General features: G+C 54.6%; 1 protein-coding gene across 4 annotated transcripts in view; it reads left to right on the top strand.

Moving 5' to 3' along the window:
- The window catches only part of CTTN (cortactin), a 33,173-nt gene extending 23,757 nt beyond the window's left edge, over positions 1–9,416 (top strand). For all 4 annotated transcript variants that reach the window (XM_059067867.2, XM_059067869.2, XM_067037809.1 and 1 more), the window contains 5 exons: positions 1,875–2,014; positions 4,667–4,756; positions 6,693–6,834; positions 7,645–7,716; positions 8,166–9,416. In XM_059067867.2, coding sequence (XP_058923850.1) covers positions 1,875–2,014; positions 4,667–4,756; positions 6,693–6,834; positions 7,645–7,716; positions 8,166–8,302 — 581 coding nt within the window. In that variant the 3' untranslated portion in view covers positions 8,303–9,416. The remainder of the gene's footprint in view (positions 1–1,874; positions 2,015–4,666; positions 4,757–6,692; positions 6,835–7,644; positions 7,717–8,165) is intronic.
- The last annotated feature ends 9,147 nt before the right edge of the window (positions 9,417–18,563 follow it).

The following is an 18,563-nucleotide window of genomic DNA, read 5'->3' on the forward strand; positions in this document are numbered from 1 at the left end:
TTCAGAGGCACTTTTCAGACATGGGCGTTGCAGCTCTCTGGCGGCAGGGATCTGTTTTGGGGGGTGCTTCCCAAAGCAGAGCTAGGTTAACCGCCCGTCCTCGAGGGCCCTGCTCACTGCCAGGGCCCAGGCCCTGGGAGGTTCCTGCAGTACCTGCCGCTCCCCCGGCCGTGGCGTGTCTGAGCAGCGTGTCACCGCGTCTGCATGCGTTAAGGCAGCCCTCTTCTTCCTCACTCGCGGGTGAGGACCAGGCTGCTCGCAACCTGCCCTTCCGGTGCCTGCTGCGCGCGTAGGCGTCCTGTGGTCCCGGTGGCTGCTGGGGAACCGTTAATCGTGGGCCAGCCTAAGAGAGTATCATTTAGTTGGGGGGATTATTACACATGATAGGAGTGGTCAGTTAAACGCAGCAAGTGGAGATCACCATTTATTTCCTGTGGACGCCCTGTGGGCCAGCAGTCCACACACGCTGGTCTCAGGACACTGGCAGAAATTGCTGAGGCCCCAAAGAGCTTTTGTTTACGTGGGTTGTGTTTTCTGATCTTTGCTGTGTTAGAATTAAAACAGAGGCGAGAAGAATTTACCATTTTATTAATTCACTTAAACGTTTAAAAGTAGCGAAACTATCACATATTAACATAATGCTTTTTATGAAAAAAATAACTATATTTTCAAAACCAGGAAGTGCAGAAGAGTAGCATTTCTTTAAATTAAGGTATAGTTAGTTGATTTACAATATTAGTTTCAGATGTACAACCTAGTGACTCAAAAGTTTTAGAGATTATCCTCCGTTTACAGTTATTATATGATACTGGCTAGGTTCCAGGGTAGCGTTGTGTTACGTTTCTGTGGAATCTCCTCCGTGTCGGCCAGCTGAGCTCTCTTAGCTGCTTCTCACTCCTTCAGTCTCTCGTGACACGTTAGGGTGGCGAAGAAAATCTGGACTCCCCAGATAAGCAGTGGGAAAAGGGAAGAGTATCTTACTGGCCGTTACCGGTCATGTTCTCTGTACCCCAGTCCAGCAGGCAGCCGTCCAGTGGTTTTCTTAAAGGTTGGTCTCCCTTGCGCAGCAACACTTTGTGACGTCACGTCAGGGTCATTGGAGAGTATTGATCACTGAGTCACGCTGACGCCTTTCATTATACAGCGCCCCCCAGGCCACGTTCCTTAACAGTATCAACCTCGTCCCGAAGTCTCTGAGTAAAACCGGGAAATCGTCATACTCACGGCAGTGGACACGGATTTTCCAAAATTCTGATTTTGCTTGAAAACTTGAGTTTTCCCACTGACAGCGAATTCTGTAGTTGTTTTTTAACAGGATAGGCTCAGCTCGTTCCTTTCGGAGAAAGGGTCTGGCACGTACCCAGACGGCGTAACCGTAGTTTGTCCGTTGTCATTTCAGGGAAAATGACGTTCCAGGAAAAATCAGTTAGGCCTGCATCTCAGATAGTTGCACGTGTTTTCCCTGGAGACCCCACGGCACATCCACAGGGGCAGCCGCAGCGGGCTCCGCCCTCCCGTTTTGTCACACGAAATGTTAAAAGGGTTGAGATCTTCTCACAATCAGTACTTTTTACTGTTTGATCAAGGGCATCCTTAGGGGGATTTTTTTTTTCCTTGTGAGTGTCTGGCGGTAAAGAATGCAGCGGTGTTCGGAACGTAAGAGCATTCCAGACGCAGGGCTATGCCGCCTTCCCACTGTGGGTGCAGCCCACGCAGCGGGGAAGGCCGTTCCTGGTGGGGGGCTGAGCCGGCTGCCGAGGGGGGCGCATCGCCTTCACCTGGGGTGCCTGCTTCCTGAGGGACAGGCCGCCCTGGCGTGGGCCCGGTCTGGGGGGGATGGTGGTGCCCTGAGTAAACCTCTCCTTCCTCTGTAGTGAGCAGCAAAACCAGTAACATCCGAGCTAACTTTGAAAACCTGGCGAAGGAGAAGGAGCACGAGGACGGGCGGAAGGCAGAGGCGGAGCGGGCGCAGAGGACGGCGAAGGCGCGGGCGGCGGCACGGAGGCAGCTGGACGTGAGTGTGGGCGGCGCCCGGGCTCCGCTCGCGTGCGCAGGGGCCCTGTGTCTGGCTCATTCCTGCGTCTGCTGCAGAAAGTTATCAGTAGAAAGCGTTTTGAGCTCACGCTGAAGGCTGTGCTCTCAGGAACTTAGCTTTCAGCCGCACAGACTCTGATCCTGTCTCTTGTCACCAGATACGAGACAGTTGACCCTCCCTGGCTCCAGCCGTGCTGCTCCAGCGCTGGGTGACTGCGGGCCTGTCCTCCCCCATCAGGCTGGTGGCCCCCATGCCCGTGGCCAAGCCCCCGTCCACACGTCTACCCCGCGGTCTGCTCCCACCCGCCACCCCCGGGAACCCGCTGTCCCCTTGGGTGGCAGGTTGAGGACACAGAAGGAATTCCTGTGAGGAGGGCCCTCGCTGGCTCTTGTAGCTCTTGCTTCTGGAGCTTGGGTCTGCAGGTGGTTCTGTGACCCTTTACAAACTGTCTTGCCGCTGGAGAAGGTGGAAGCAGGGGCTGCGAGGAGCGAGCCAGGAGGGTGCGGCCTTGCTCCTTCCTGAAACTCTTGTAGACGGACTGGCGTCTGATGGCCTGGGTCCTGCTGCGCCACCTGCCAGCCGGGCGGCCTGATGCAGATCAGCGCGCCATCCCGCGGCCCACGTTCTTGCCCGTGAAGCGGGTGTGGAATCGCCACGACTCGGGTGGCTAGGAAGTCGAATCTGAAATAGCGTGTGTGTTGCTTTATAGATTGTAAAGCTGTGTGTAAACCTAAGGACATTTCCTCCTCAAATTAGTGGTTAGGACTCAGAAGAGCCCGTCAAGGGAGAGTGGGCAGTTGAGGCAGTTAACGTGCGACGGGCAGGAAACGCTGGGTGCTGGAGCCGGGAATTAAATAAGCCCTGATAACACGTTTTTATCACATGTGGTGAAGTCGGGATGATAGCAAACGTGTATGATTGCCACGTACCGTTCCTTAATTGCCAGAACCTTTAAAGCTGTCTCTCCTTTAAGTTTTTAGTTAGGCGCTTGTGAGTTTTTCTTTGTTGCAGACACGTGCACACGAGGGGGCATTTTTTCCGATAACTTGGCCTCGTTTTCACGTAACGCCTTCCTCGTTTTATGGCTCGGAATTGGAGGCTTGCAGTCTGAAAACTGCAGAAGGGGTGGAGGGCTTGAGAAAGAAGGAGGCGCTCGGTCGCTGTTGTCCAGCCCCTTTGCCTTTGAGGTCCTCTCGCCGTCCCTTCCGCCGTGTCGTCCCGCTCTGGGTCCAGCCCCTGCCGGCCTCTCCCTGCCCGCCTGTCCCCTGCATGACTCCCATCGAGGGGCATGGTACCGCTCGCACCGGAGCCCTCTGGGTTGTGAGGCACCCTCCTGGGGCAGGACACGGCCTGCACGCCTCCGAGCACCCCCCACCGCACGTTCTCGGGAGCGAGCGTGACCCCGGGAAGGAACGTCTCTGTTCCCCGCCAGATCGGGGTGTGGAGGGGGCTGTCACGGATCCTCCTGCTGCTGCGTGGCGGGCCGTAGGCCCGGGTCTCCAGAAGCCCACGCTCAGCCCGGCCTAGGCACAGCCCCTTCAGGGAACCAGGCTGCCTCGGGGAGTTAACTCGTGGGCGGGCTGCCAGCGCCGTGAGGACTCGTGGCCGTCCTGCTGGTGCGGGTCAGGCAAAGCCATGCTGGGGCCCGGAGCTGCGTGGCCCCCGGAGGGGTTGCTCTCCACAGGGCAGCCCCGCCGACGCGCGTTAGGCTGGCCGCTGTCAGGTGGCCTGGCAGAGCAGATGGGGAGCGGCTGGGGGCGGAGCAGCTCCGGCTTCTGCAGCGCTCCCGTCGTCATGTCCCTGGCGAGCGACCTCCCTCCCTGGGCCGTCGGCTTCCTGATCGGTGGTGTGGAGAAAGTCCACCTCGCAGGCGTCAGCACTGGTCTCCCGGGGCCGCGTTGGGTCCCGCCGCGCGCTGTGCCTTAGGACAGCGCGTGGTTACCGCCTCACAGGCTGGAGGCCGGAAGGCCTGGGGGGGTGGTGACGGGGCTGCTTCCTTCTGGAGGCTGCAGAGGGGGATCGCGTCCTTGCCTTTTTCAGCTTCTGGAGCCCCCCCCCGCCGCCCCCGCCTTGGCTTGTGCCCGCTTCCAAGCTCTGCTTTCACTGTCTTGTCTCCCGCTTGTAAGGACCTGTGATGACACCGGGCCCACCCGGGTATCCAGGGTCACCTCCTGTCTCGGGTCCTTACCTTGGTCACGCCTGCAGCCTCTTGCCCTGTAAGGTCACACATTCACAGGACCCTGCGGGTTGGGACGTCAGTGTCTGTCCACTGCTGTCCACCCCCTGGCCTCCCCAAGATTCACATCCATCCTACATGCAAAAGCCCTTCACTCCGTTAGAAGGTCCCCGGAGGTCTCAATCCGTTACAGCATCAGCTCGGAGCCCAGGTGCTGGCATCCGGATCAGGTGTGCGGGGGCACTGCCGCCTCTGGCTGGTTCTGTCAGCCCTGGGGGCAGGACCGCGTGGGCCACCGGGGCCGTGTCTTGAGAAGATTTGACCGCGTGACCTTGGCTGCAGAGCAGACGTGCCTTTGACGTCTCTGCTCCGTGTTGCTGCTCCTTCCTCCGGCGGCGGCAGCGAGTGCAGGGAGGCCTGGTGATGCGCTGACTGCCACTGTCTCTGCATTCCAGGAGCAAGCCCAGGCCCAGAAGCCCACGCCGCCCGCGTCGCCCACGCCCCAGCCGGCCCAGGAGAGGCCGCCTTCAAGCCCCGTCTACGAGGTTGGTGCTTTTATCTGGTGCTTTTGCCCGTGAGTCTCTGACGCCCCGGAGACGCCCTTCCCAGCTCAGCGCCCTGTGGACGGGGTCCCTCCCTGCACTGCCCGGTGCCCAGAGGGCAGCCCTCCTGAGCGCAGGGCCTCTTGCCGCCTCGACTTCTCCGCCCGCCTTCTCACCCGCCTCCGCCGGCCCCGCTGCGCTCTCCCGAGTCAGCCTCCAGGGGTCAGCCGCTGCGGGTCTTTCCCTCACCCACTCCCTGCCGCCCTCCACTCGACTCGGACCACCCTCCCTTCCAGGACCCTCGTCCCCGCCCGGCCGCCACCCCTCAGCTCTCCTCCCTTGGCCTCTCTCGAGCACCCTGTTCTCCGGAGACTCTGTCCTCGGCCTTTCCTCCTTAGTCTTCAGTCCCCAGGACCTGCTCCTTTGACCCCTGGGTCACTGAGCCGCCTGCCCCCTCCCCATGGCCGGGTCTCCACAGGCTCTGCGGGCCCCCCTCCCAGAGCAGCTCGGCCCCTGCCGTCCACACCCACACGCGGCCCAGCCCGAGTCCCCTCTGTGCTGCTGTCCCTTTCACTCACCTGTCTTCCCTCACCTGGACGTCAGCACTCAGAGCTCAGAGTCCCAAGGGGCTGAAACTGGCTTAGCTCCGCTGAGGCCTGCAGAGGCTGAGGGTGCGGGAGCAGCGTGGGCGGGCCCGGGCCTCGGGGTGGTCCGTAGGCTCACCCGTCTGCCTGGCAGGTGCGGCAGGTATGGTGGGTGCAGTCTTAGGCTCTGTGATCCCGTGGAAGGGGCGCCCCGTGCGTCCGTGCATCGTGGCCCGCTGCTGGCTCCATCACTAGCAGTTGGTCCTTTGAGAAAGCTGGAATGACACGTTGTCCTGGGTGGGGCAGGGAGGCCTGTCTGCCCAACCAGCCCAACCGCGTGACCAGCCACGTGACGGGGAGGGGTGTGGGCGTGGGCGGAGGGGCTGCTGCGGGGACGATAGGAGGTTAGGGCGTTGCTGGTGGCCGTGTGCAGTGTCCCCGCAGTGACCTGCTCGGGGTGACCCCCAACCACTGAGCGGCTCCGCATGACCCCGTAGCACCGTCTGACCCCTCACCCTCTGGTCTGTTCCCCTCGCCTTCAGGGGCAATTGCCAGTAGGAGTCAGCCACTCCCTTTTTTAGCCCTGGAGTGGCGCCCGGTGCCCGGCCCAGGTGGAGCCCCGCCCTGTGGCCTCTGGAGTAGCCCTGCCGCGCCCCTCTGTCACCCTCTGTGGGAAGCCGAGGCCTGACTACTGGCTCTCCCTGGGGCTCTCCGCGTGCGCTTTCCTTTCCTGACCTGCGAGGGTGCCCTCAGGAGGACCCTGGTCGGAAGCGCTGGTTGAAGCCGCTGTTGGTGGTGGATGGTTGGGAACTGGGGTCGCGGTCCAGGTGGCCGTCAGCAGAGCGCTCTTGACGTCCTCTTGTGTGGGACTTGTCGGTTACTCCCTTGCCTCACCACCACGGAGGGTTTGGTGAGGATGGAACCCGCCACCCGCGGGCTCAGCCGCCCTAGGCGGTGGGATGGGGTGATGCCGCAGAGCTGCCAGCAGAGGCCCGGGAGGGCTGGGCGCCCTCGGAGGCTTTGGGAGGCCTCGGAGGGCTGGGACCCAAAGGGGAAACGGGTCAGACCTGCCCCAGGAAAGCGGGGCGCTCGCAGCCGGCAGGTCTTTGGTGACAGCAGGACTCAGGGTGTCGGGGGTGTGAGGACGGGCTTGTGAGGGGGAGCCTGGCCCTTGGCACTGCGGGACCTGTTGGGACCCAGGCGTCCACGGGGTGTGAGCAGGTTGACGCCTCCCCATCCCCGTGTCCGTCTCGTCTCAGCTGGAGCTGAGTGTGGTCCGCGTGTCTCTCTTGGCCGTGTGGCCGTGGTCGTGACCCAGCACGGGCCACGGGAACCGTCTCCTTGACTCTCCCCAGGCTGCGGCTCCGCTCCAGGCCGAGCCGAGCTACACCGGTGAGCCTGAGCCGGTGTACAGCACGGAGGCCACCAAGTACCAGGAGGCCTATGCCCCGGAGGCCGTCTACGAAAGCACGGAGGCGCCGGGCCACTACCAAGCAGGTACACGGGTTGCCTGCATTCCGCCCCCCTCTGCTTCGGTCCCGCTGCTGGCCGGCCTGCCCCACCTCTGCCGTGCCCACGGGGCTCACCTCCTCCTGCTGCGGGCCCCGGACCCCAGGGGGCTTGGCCTGGCCTCTCGGGGGGTTCCAGGAGTTCCCTGCTTGTGCTGAGGGCACTGAGAGGGGCGGGGGGCGGGAGGAAGGGGCTTCTCCTGTTGTATCAGAGTAGAAGCTCGTGAGGTCTTCCAGGAAGCCAGAGTACGTTGAGCTCTCTGAAGAGGGTGATTTCTTCTCGCTCTGAAAATTTTGTAGATGGATGAACACTGAAATTGGTCTTTGACTTCTAGAGATGAGGTTTTCTTTAATGTGTTTGGGCAGATTTAACACAAGCCCGTTCTCCTGTTTGGAGTGACATGAAAATCAGTATCAGAATCTACACCAGGGCAGGGCTCTCACCTTCCCTGAGCACAGTGTGAGGTGTGGTCAGCTGTCTCCTGCTCGCCATTCATTTATGCATGATATGACCTTTCCTAAAAGTAGTGCTCAGTCTTTAAAATGTGAAAAACGATACCCTGGAAACTGTCAGTGCCTCTATCGAGATCATTACACGTGGATTTGCTCCTCGGAGCCGGGCCCTCCCCTTGGGAGAAGGTGCCCGACGGCCCACGGCGCATCCTCCCGATTCACACTCGGCACCCCTGCAGCGTTCTCTGCTGACTGGCTCCTCCACCCGGACCTTAGGAGGGGGTGTCTGACGCGAGTGAGAGTGGAGCTCTGCTTCCCTCTCAGGCCCTGTTCTGGTTTATTCTAGAGGAGGGTACCTATGGAGAATATGAGAACGACCTTGGAATCACAGCCATCGCCCTCTACGACTACCAGGCTGGTGAGACACTGCCCCGAGGGCCGGAAATGGTGGTGGCGGGGCTCCCAGTGGTTCGTCTCTTCAGAGTCTGACTCTCAGAGCGTTATTTACGGTTTTTAAAAAGAGTTTGTTTTGAAACAATTTCAGGGTTATAGAAAAGTTGCAGATACAGTGCAGGGAATTCCTGTATCTCCCTCAACCACACTTCATCTGCTCTGGGTTAGGGTTTTGTTCGAAGGGCTCTGCCCTGTCTCTGTGTCCGCCCCTGTGCGTGCAAAGCCACCTTCGTAGGGTAGGGGAGACAGCGAACCTGCCACCCCCGTGGAGCCTCCACCCCCAGGACCCTGCACCCCCGTGGAGCGTCAGTGGGAGGTTGCCAGCTCGAGGGGCCGCTGGAGGGCTTTCCTCCGGTGGCTGAGCGGGGAACGCTGAGTGTGACCCCTGCGCTCTCTCTGTGCCCTCCTCCCTAGCGGGCGACGATGAGATCTCCTTCGACCCCGACGACATCATCACCAACATCGAGATGATTGACGATGGCTGGTGGCGCGGGCTGTGCAAGGGCAGGTATGGGCTCTTCCCCGCCAACTACGTGGAGCTGCGGCAGTAGGTGGCTGGCCACGCCCTCGCCGTCTGTGGCCACGCCTGCCTTCTGGTGTTTTCTTCAGGGTGCCGAGGGGAGTATGCGTACTGCTTTTATGTTTAATACTTTTGCTGATGCTTTTGAAAATGTTTACGCCACAGAACTTGCTAATATATTGTAATCATGCTCCTTGGAGGACTCGGTGATTGTTTTTATGCATTTAAGTTTTTTTTGTTTTGTTTTGTTTTCTGGTTTTTTTTGCCAAATCAACTGTTGCCTGGAGCCACTTCGGGGACCTTTGGTCCTGAGTGCATGTTGTCCCTGCCTGCCTCTCGCCCTCCGCTCCAACGAGGTGAGGGCAGGAGTCCCCGCCCAGGGTTTTGGAGGAAGAGGGGAAGGGCCTGGTAGGAAGTTAGAATTGCGGGCAATTGCTAGAAAGTACGGGGGGAGCTGTCGGCTCGGTCGGTCGGAAAAGCCTGTCACGCTGTGAAATCCCACAGTATTTGCTGGGTTTCAGCAAAGACCCCGCCTTTCTCCGTGGCTCCCTCCTCGTCTGTCTTGTCCTCGTTCTCTCGCCTCCCCCGACGCCCGGCCTCCCCCCCCGCCCGCTGCAGTGTCATCAGTCCCTTAAAGACTGTCCTCCCGCTGTCCCCAGCCCTGGGCAGCTGGCCTGTGTCTGCCCCGTGGGGAAACAGCCGCTGCTGGGGGAAGGCAGGTCCCTTCCCCGTGGTGAACCACAGAAATGCTTCCTGTCAAGGAGGCCGTGCTCTTTTTGCCAAAATACCATGTTAAGTGACAGCAAAATTGGATGGATTGACTTGACTGAGAATGTGAGGTGAACAAGAGGGGGCTCTGTGGCCCGAGACGCCCCCGTGGCCGCTGCGGGGAGCCTGTCCCCCGGGAGGGACCGGGAGGCCCGCCCAGCTCCCGCACGTGGCCAGGGCAGTGTCCTCCCGGGGAAGTGTCTCTGGTGTTGGGACGCCAGTGACCATGAGGTACACGTTTTCTTTCCTGAAGTGCATTTGCTTTACCACGATTAGGTCGGGTTTTATATGCAATTCTTGTATCTGCATTTCTGTAGCACACCTCATAGGGATGATTTTTTTAAATTAAATATTCAAAATAAACTTTTTTTGATCCACTTGCTGCTGACTTGGTCTGCATTTGGTCGCCTCATTCTACAGTGGGGGACGGCTTTGCTCTCACCACCCAGCGAGGTGTAAAGCCTTGTATTTATCAGCTCTGGTCCAACTAGCTTCCGTTTTGAAGCGGCACACTCCTTAAAAGGTATTTTTTAGGAGATGAAATGTTTTAACTCTCGAATTATCAATTATTTGTGCAAGGATTTCAAGCAAGACGGAAAATGCTGTGTTTAAAACTCATTTTGGAATTACGGTTTTCAGAATAAATTGCGAGGTGATTGCAGTGTAGCCAAAGGTATCATTTTCCTCTGGGGCGCAGCAGTCCGAGTCCAGGAGACAGTGGCACTGAGCGGAGGATGGGCACGCTTGGGCGGCGGGGGGAGAGGGGCCGCAGCCGCCGGGTCCGCCGAGAAGCACCGGAGGCCACGGGCGGCAGCAGAGAAGCGTCAGGACCAGCGCATCCAGGCCGCCGCCCCGCTGAGTGGTGGTCCGCTCCCAGGCGTGCAGGTTCCTGCTTTGGAGCCTTCAACGGCGAGGGGTGGGGCGTGCTGCGTGCTGACCCGGCTCCCCGGTTTCCACGGCGGTAGGCAGGGCTCCCTTGCAGGCAGCTTGGCTGGCGGAACGAGAGCTTCGAAGCTTCTGGAATGTGTGCTCTCCCCAGACCCTTCTTGAGGACCTTGGCCTGGCGGGCTGCCTAGACCCTCAGGCAGGTGTGGTGGTGACCTTTTGTTTTCAAGCTAAAACTGGAGGACTGTTACAGTGGCGCTCTCCGAAAATTCAGGAATTTGGAAGTCGGCCCTGGCTGCCCTGCATCGTGTTCCTGACTCCCCGGGTCTGGTGGGAGCTGACCTGGGTCACCTGGGCTGTCCTGGCATCTGGGAGCCTGAGTTCCTGGGCTCATTTCCTTCCCACCAGACCCCCCTGTGGAACCTTCTCGTGGTGCTGAGTTGCCCCATTGAGCCCCTTCAAGCCTGGAGGTAGCACCATTGCCCCCTGGACACTCGTGCTGCCCCTTGGCCAGCTCTGCTCGCGGGACCCAAGCCTGAGAGGCCCCCTCCCCGCCACGGCAATGTGTGGGGTCCGATGGGAGGCCCCAGTGCTGGGAGTCGGGCCGCCCTGCCTGCAGCCGCCTGCCGGGGACCCTGCTGCTGAAGAAATGGGGTGGGGAGGTTTCCTCACGACGGGGTGAGGGCAGAACGCGACAAAGGCAGGGGCAGGAAGGCCCCACTGGCCGAGCGTCTGCCCAGCCTGTCTCCGCTCGTGACCATGTCTCGGCCGTGTCTGCGTGACGTGTCTGTGTGTGTCCTGCTGGCCGTGGAGCCTGGCGGGCAGGTGGGGCCCCTCGGGAAAGGATGCGTCCTGCTCTGATGCTCCGCGCCCTGGACGTGCCGCGTAGAGCGCGTCCACCTGCTTGACTTTAGGCTCCGATTTCTTCATCTGAAAAAGAGATTAAAAACGACGTCCTCTTTCCTCCCGGACAGGGGCTTCAGGACTCATTCTCCATACTTGAATTTGGAGTGTTTTGCCAGGATACACCTTAAGGATCTGATGGGTAGAGTGTATGCGTCTTACCAGTAACACATAACAATACGTTTGAGGAACTAGTTTTTCCTGAAACATTAGGAGGCCCTAATCTTATCTTCTCAGACCCAAGTTTTAAATTCTGTTTTGGTTTTTTTTTTCTCAATATCCCTTTGGATATTTCTTCTGACCTGTCTGTTCTACCCTGGGAAGACAAACTCTGCATCTGTGATTGTGAAAATGACAAATGGAAGGGAACGTAGGCAAATAGAAATAGGTTGGCTGAGACGCTTCTTTTTTCCTACCCACTATCAGAGTTATAATATTGCTTTTTCAGTGATGTTCAAAACCATCTGGGACAGTTCAGTTGTCATTTGTGAGCTGTAGAGATTTCCCACTAACATCTGCCATCTCTAGATTAATGTCAATATTTTCTCTGTTGATTAAACCTCTATTAGAAATGGAAACACCAGGCTTCCCTGGTGGCGCAGTGGTTAAGAATCCGCCTGCCAATGCAGGGGACACGGGTTTGAGCCCTGGTCTGGGAAGATCCCACATGCCGCGGAGCAGCTAAGCCCATGCGCCACAACTACTGAGCCTGCGTGCCACAACTGCTGAAGCCTGCAGACCTAGAGCCCGTGCTCCAAGAGAAGCCACCGCAACGAGAAGCCCGCTCACCGTGACTAAGGAAAGCCCGTGTGCAGCAACAAAGACCCAACGCAGTGAAAAATAAATAAATAAAATAAATAACTAAAAAAAAAAAAAACCCAAAGAAATGGAAGCACCACCTCCCGAGCAGGCTGTGTGAGGAGGTGTGTGTGAACGTGTTCTGTAGGCCTGATAGCCCTCGGGTGGACAGAATAGTGACCTCCCAAAGATGTCCATGTGCCACAGTCCCGGGAGCCTGTGACTGTGTCACCCTACATGGCAAAGGGCAAGTGGGGTCTCTGATCAGTTGGCCTTGGTTTGGGGTTATCTGGTGGATGCCATGTAATCCCAAGGGTCCTTAAGAGTGGAGGAGACAGACAGAGGGGGCTCAGCGTGATGGCCTGTGAAAGGACTCGACCCGTCGGTGCTGGCTTGGGAGGAGGAGGGAGGGGCCACGAGCCAAGGACTGGGGGCGCCTCTAGAAAGCCAGAAAAGGCAAGGGAACAGGTTCATCCCGGGAGCCTCCTGCAGCCACGAGCCCCGCCCTCACCCTGATCTTAGCCCAGAGAGACCCCCGCTGGATGCTGACCTACAGAACTGTGGGGTAATGAACTCCTGTCGTCCTGGGCCAGCAGGTTTGGGGTCATTCGTGACAGCTGCCACGGGGAGCTGATCTCCCGTCCTTAGGCTGTTATTGAAGAGCAGGGTCCCTATTTTCCCTCTCCTCCCCCACGAGGCCAATATCAGGTTCCCAGAAGGTGCTGGGTCAATGATCTGCAGCTGATGTCGTGATTGAGCGAGTGACCCAAGCTGCCGTGGCGTGAATGTTGAGAAGCGGCTTCAGAGCAAAGTTGTTCCCCTCGGCCGGGGTTCCTCGGAGGTGAGGCCCTGATCTCCGTGCCCATTCACAGCCAGTCCCCATTCCCCTGTTTCTCCTTTCTATAGTCTGGAATATGGGTGTGATGGCTGGCGTTCTGCCAGCTGTTTTGGACTATGAGGCACTTTGAAGCTCCCCTCTGAGGATGGCGAAGCAGAAACAGAGCTTGGGTTCACGATGACGTCATGGAGCTGCCATACTAGTCTTGCCTGCTTCAGTACTTTTTTTTTAAATGAGGCAGAGAAATAAACTGTAAAATAAAGAATGATGCCCACCGTCCAGTTCTACAAGGATTAAATCATTAGTCACTGCAGCTGCTGATGGACAGTGCACCTTGAGAGGAATTCAGGACAAAGAACAGGACGAGGCTCTCTGTACTTTGCAAAGACAGGCCCCCTATATAGATAGATATCTCAGAAGAATTTTAATGAACCTAGATTCTTGCATCTTCCCATACACAGAAAACACACACACACACCATTAACTGAGATGGATACCTGTTGCTCATGACTAGCAGTGACTTTTTAAAAAGATTTTATTTAAAAAATGTTTTTTGGCTGCACCACGTGGCTTGAGGGATCTTAGTTCCCCGACCAGGGATCGAACCTGGGCCCCTGGCAGTGAACGTGCTGGGTCCTAACCACTGGACTGCCAGGGAAGTCCCAACAGTGACCTTTTATTGAGATGTATGCTTGGCTGCGCATGTTCCGTAGCCGGCCACATACAGACTGGCCCCTCCCGCTTCGTCTCAGAGCAGATGGTCAGAGCTATCTGAGAGGTGGTCTCCGGTGCAGGTTCACAGCTCAGGGGTGTGTGTGTGTGTGTGTGTGTGTGTGTGTGTGTGTGTGTGTGTGTGTGTGTGTGTGTGTGTGTGTGTGTGTGTGTGTGTGTGTGTGTGTGTGTGTGTGTGTGTGTGTGTGTGTGTGTGTGTGTTCACAGCTCAGGGGTGTGTGTGTGTGTGTGTGTGTGTGTGTGTTTTAACTTGATAAAGCTTTTATTCTCTTTAAACCATTGTTATTTTCAGTATCCGTTGTAAGTACAAACACAACTCCCAATTGATTCTCTAGGTTAATGAGTAGGAAATTGCCCTGTAAATAGGTTTGCTGTAACTTACACAAGAGAGCACGTTTCTTCGTATGTTTGCCAAATAGGAGTATTGTAAAAATTTTAAATCTCTGACAATCTAGTAAGTGAAAACATATTTTTTGTTGTTGCTTGTGTTTAATTATACTTCCAGTGAATGGCTCCCTTTTTTCTTCCTTTTCTCCTTTGCTTGCTTCCTTTCTTAAAAATACACAAATGATTCTCTACAAGCTCATGGGAAATTCAGATAAGGACTTTCAATTCTGGAAATATTGGGGACTAGACATTATGAAAACCCTCTTGCCATAAAACACCAAGAGTGTTAGATAAACTTTAACAAGCATCTTGTTACTGCAGAGTCCAGCCTGTAAGAAGGTAAAGCACATGTTTAGGGGTGAAACAGAAGAAGGAGCAGGCACACAGAACAGAAAGCTATCCCTGACATCCTGATGACCGCGAGGTCCTCAATTCGTCAGTACCAGCACCTAGAGCCTAGGGGGGTTACCAGGCACGTGGGGCAGGAGATGAGGCTTTAGGTCCAGCAAGGTGTGCTGCTGAACAGAGGACATGAGTAGGGCTTGGGTCCGTAAGGGGACATTGCCTCAAGGAGAGGGTGGCGGCGTTTGTGAAAATCTGCTCACTGGCAAAGAGAGATACTGACATCACTTGTTTGTCTAGTCCTCATTTCTGGGTGGGGGAAGAGGCTGTGTGGTATTTGCTGGAGATTTTGTCTAAAGGAGATTAATCACTGTTGGAAGGAGCTGGGAAGGGCAAGCTTGGGCAGGACCCTGTAAGGGGCGTGGATAGAATGGAGAAGGGGAGGAGGTTTAGCAAGACATTTCCTCAAACTGACCGCTAGATGGTGCCAATAACTCAGTACAGCTTGGTTGCTCTCTCTGAGCAAAGCAGTGATTTATTTCCTACTATAGTTGTCCTGCAGTATCCCAGGGAGGGGGGAGGGTGCTTCCGGGACCCCCACGGACACCAAAATCTGTGGATGCTCCAGTCCCTTATGTAAAGTGGCGTAGTATTTGCAAATAATCCATGCACGTTCTCCCATATACTTTAAATCTCTGTAGATTACGTATAATACCTAATACAATGTCAATACTATGTAGATAGTTGCTGGGTGCATGGAAAAGTCAAGCTTTGCATTTTGGAACTTTCTGGAATTTTTTTCCCCCACATACGTTCAATCTGTGGTTGGTTGAATCTGAGGATACAGAACCCATGAATATGGAGGGCTGACTGACTATATAGTCTTGCCTTTTTGCATAAGAAGTGATGACGTAGAGATAAAAGACAGCCTCAGTAAATCCATAGACAGAAAGCAGACTAGTGGTTGCCAGGGGCTGGGGGACGACGACAAGTGGGGAGTGACTGCTAACGGGCCTGGGGTTTCCTTTTGGGGTGATGAAGATTTTTTAAAAAATTTTAATTTAATTTAATTTATTTATTTTTGGCTGCACTGGGTCTTCGTTGCTGCATGCAGGCTTTCTCTTGTTGTGGTGAGCAGGGGCTACTCTTTGTTGCGGTGCGTGGGCTTCTCATGGCGGTGGCTTCTCTTGTTGCAGAGCGCGGGCTCTAGGCGCGTGGGTTCTAGAGCGCAGGCTCAGTAGCTGTGGCGCACGGGCTTAGTTGCTCCGCGGCATGTGGGATCTTGCCGGACCAGGGCTCGAGCCCGTGTCCCCTGCATTGGCAGGCGGATTCTTAACCACTGTGCCACCGAGGAGGTCCTGATGAAGATGTTCTGACAGTAGATAGAGGTGGTGGTTACGCTACACTGGGAGTGTAGTAAATGCCATTGAGTTGTACACTAAAATGATGAATGGTTTTAAAAAAGGAGAGAGAGAGAGAGAGAGAGAGAGAGAGAGAGAGAGACATAGAGTCTCAGTTCTGAAGTTTGTTGGTGTGGGGACAGACAGACAATCCTGATACGTGTGAAAACCACAGGACCTCTGGGCATCCAGAGGATGGCAGGCAGATGAGTCAGGGAAGGATTTGGGGATGAGATCGCCGTTGGGCTGCATCTCGAGAGATGCAGGGTGTTCTGAGTATAAGGATCAGCAGGGCAGAGACTGTGTGAACAGGACTTTAGTATCGCGGAAACCTCAGGCCCTCGTGGAGAGCGGTGAACACTGAAGGCGGAGACCCAGGCGGGGCCAGAGCAAAAAGGGCTTCACGTTTGCTGGGAGGATCCTTCAGGCACCGGACATCACACGATACTTAACTTCTCAGCACCAAAGCCCTTCCAGATGAAGGCCACAAAGAAAAGTAAAGTTTTGGAATTTTTTCTTGTTTTTTTTTTAAACGTTTATTTTATATTGGCGTATAATTGATTTACAATGTTGTGTTAGTTTCAGGTGTACAGTAGAGTGAATCAGTTATACATATACATATATCCACTCTTTTTCAGATTCTCTTCCCATGTAGGTTATTACAGAGTATTGAGTATTGAGTTCCTAAATTTTTGGAATTTAACCCTCTGTATTTTGGGGTTACCCTTTTCCATGTGTAATCTCAGAAAAAAAGCCCTCATATTTAAATTACTGAAAAACGGACTTCCCTGGTGGTGCAGTGGTTAGGAATCCACCTGCCATTGCAGGGGACACGGGTTCGAACCCTGCTCCCGGAAGATCCCACATGCCGCAGAGCAGCTAAGCCCGTGCACCACAACTACTGAGCCTGCGCTCTAGAGCCCGTGAGCCACAAATACTGAAGCCCGCATGCCTAGAGCCCGTGCTCTGCAACAAGAGAAGCCGCCGCAGTGAGAAGCCCATGCACCACACTGAAGAGTAGCCTCCACTCGCTGCAACTAGAGAAAGCCTGCGTGCAGCAATGAAGACCCAATGCAGCCAAAAATAAATAAACAAACAAATAAATTTATTTAAAAAATCTTGCTGGGACTTTTGATAGAAGATACGTTAAACCTAGCAACCTAAATGTCCATCAACAGAGGAATGGATGGAGAAGATGTGATAAACACACACACACGAATATTACTCAGCCATAAAAAGGAATGAAATTGTGTCATTTGCAGAGATGTGGATGGACCTAGAGACTGTCATACAGAGTGAAGTCAGTCAGAAAAACAAATATCGTATATTAACACATATATGTGGAATCTAGAAAAACGGTATAGATGATGTTATTTTTATGGCTGAGTAGTATTCCAGTGTATATATGTACCACATTTTAAAAAATCCATTCTGTAGATGCTTTTTATTACATTGAGGAAGTTGATTCCTCCTGTTGCCTCTTCTTACATCCCTTTACCCTGCCCCTTTATGATAGTATTGACTGAAATGTTTTCTCTAGTCCTGCCTTCGTCCGTCAGTTGTGCAGCGATGTTTTCAGAGCCAGTCTCCGAGATGTGGCTTCCAGTGATCCTCGCCTCCTAGTACCACGTCCTTGTGCAGCCCCCTCCCACATAGAATCGGGCTGACCTGCCTAACGATAGGGTACTGTGAAGATGGCAGAGTGTCCCTTCCGAACGTAGGGCCTTGGAAACACTGAAGTTTCTGCCTTGCTCTCTTAGATCCATTTGCTCTGAGAGAAGCCAGTAGCACCCTGTCGTAAGGAAGTTCAGACAGCCCTTTGGAGAGGTCAAGGTGGCAAGGAACTGAGGCCTCCCACTGTGTGCGTGTCGGCTTGGAAACGAATCCTCTGTCCCCAGCCAGTCCTGGTCAAGACCAAGACTGAAACCTCATGAGAGACGCTGAGCTAGAACCACCCAGCTGACCTGTTCCCCATTCCTTACCTTGAGAAACAGTGTGAGATTATCAATGGGTTTTTAATAATATATATATATTTTAAAATTTTTATTGAAATATAGTTGATTTACGTGTGTTAGTTTCAGGTGTACAGCAAAGTGATTCAGTTATATATATACATGTATATTAAATAGACACATGTTTTATATATATACATATATATTAAATATATACATATATGTATTCATTTTTTAGATTCTTTTCCATTGTAGTTTAGGTCCTTGTTGGTTATCTGTTTTACATAGAGTAGTGTGTATATGTTGATCCCAAACTCCTAATTCATTCCCTGCCCCCCAAGATAATCAGTGTTTACTGCAGCTTTCACTAAATTTTGGTGTATCTTATAGGGCATGTATGCAGCAAAGAATGGGCCTGACCTCCCTCTTGGAGAATGTTGCTATGCTGATGGGCATGCGCTGATACCATCTGGGAGGGGCCAGCATTTCAGATATTAACCGAAATGTATAAGATGTCCTCTAACCCCACAGTTCTCCTTCCAAGGCGTTAGTTATCACGGCTGTGCTCACACGTGTGCACTTAAGGAGATGACCTAAGTTTCCCCGCACAGGGGCCGTCAGATGCACTGTGGCACATCTGTGTCGGGGAACGGAGAGCAACCAAAGAATGGACGCCGCAGTGCTGTGGAGGCAGGGCAGGGGAGCCCCTCCCTCCGGGTGAGCGCTCGCCTGGGATACTCACACGCGCACACGGCCGTTCCCAGCAGCACTGTCTTTTGAACTTTTTAAATAAACTTTAAATTTCGGAATAATTTTAGATTTACAGAAAGGTGGTAAATAAAAATGGAGAATTCCGGGCTTCCCTGGTGGCGCAGTGGTTGAGAGTCCGCCTGCCGATTCAGGGGACACGGGTTCGTGCCCCGGTCGGGGAAGATCCCACATGCCGCGGAGCGGCTGGGCCCGTGAGCCATGGCCGCTGAGCCTGCGCGTCCGGAGCCTGTGCTCCGCAACGGGAGAGGCCGCAACAGTGAGAGGCCCGCATACCACCAAAAAAAAAAAAAAAAAAAAAAAAAAAAAAAAAAAAAATGGAGAATTCCTGTGTACTCTCTACCAATTTCCTTCAAAATTAACCTCTTACTTAGCCACAGTCCATTTATTAAAGCTAAGAAATTCGCATTCATGCCACACTATTACTGAAATGACAGTCTTTATTTGGAGTTCATAAATTCCTCCTTAGGGACTTCCCCGTTGCTCCAGTGGTTAGAGACTTCGCCTTCCACTGCAGGG

Source organism: Kogia breviceps, chromosome 7, assembly GCF_026419965.1.
Source record: "Kogia breviceps isolate mKogBre1 chromosome 7, mKogBre1 haplotype 1, whole genome shotgun sequence".
Lineage (NCBI taxonomy): Eukaryota > Metazoa > Chordata > Mammalia > Artiodactyla > Physeteridae > Kogia > Kogia breviceps.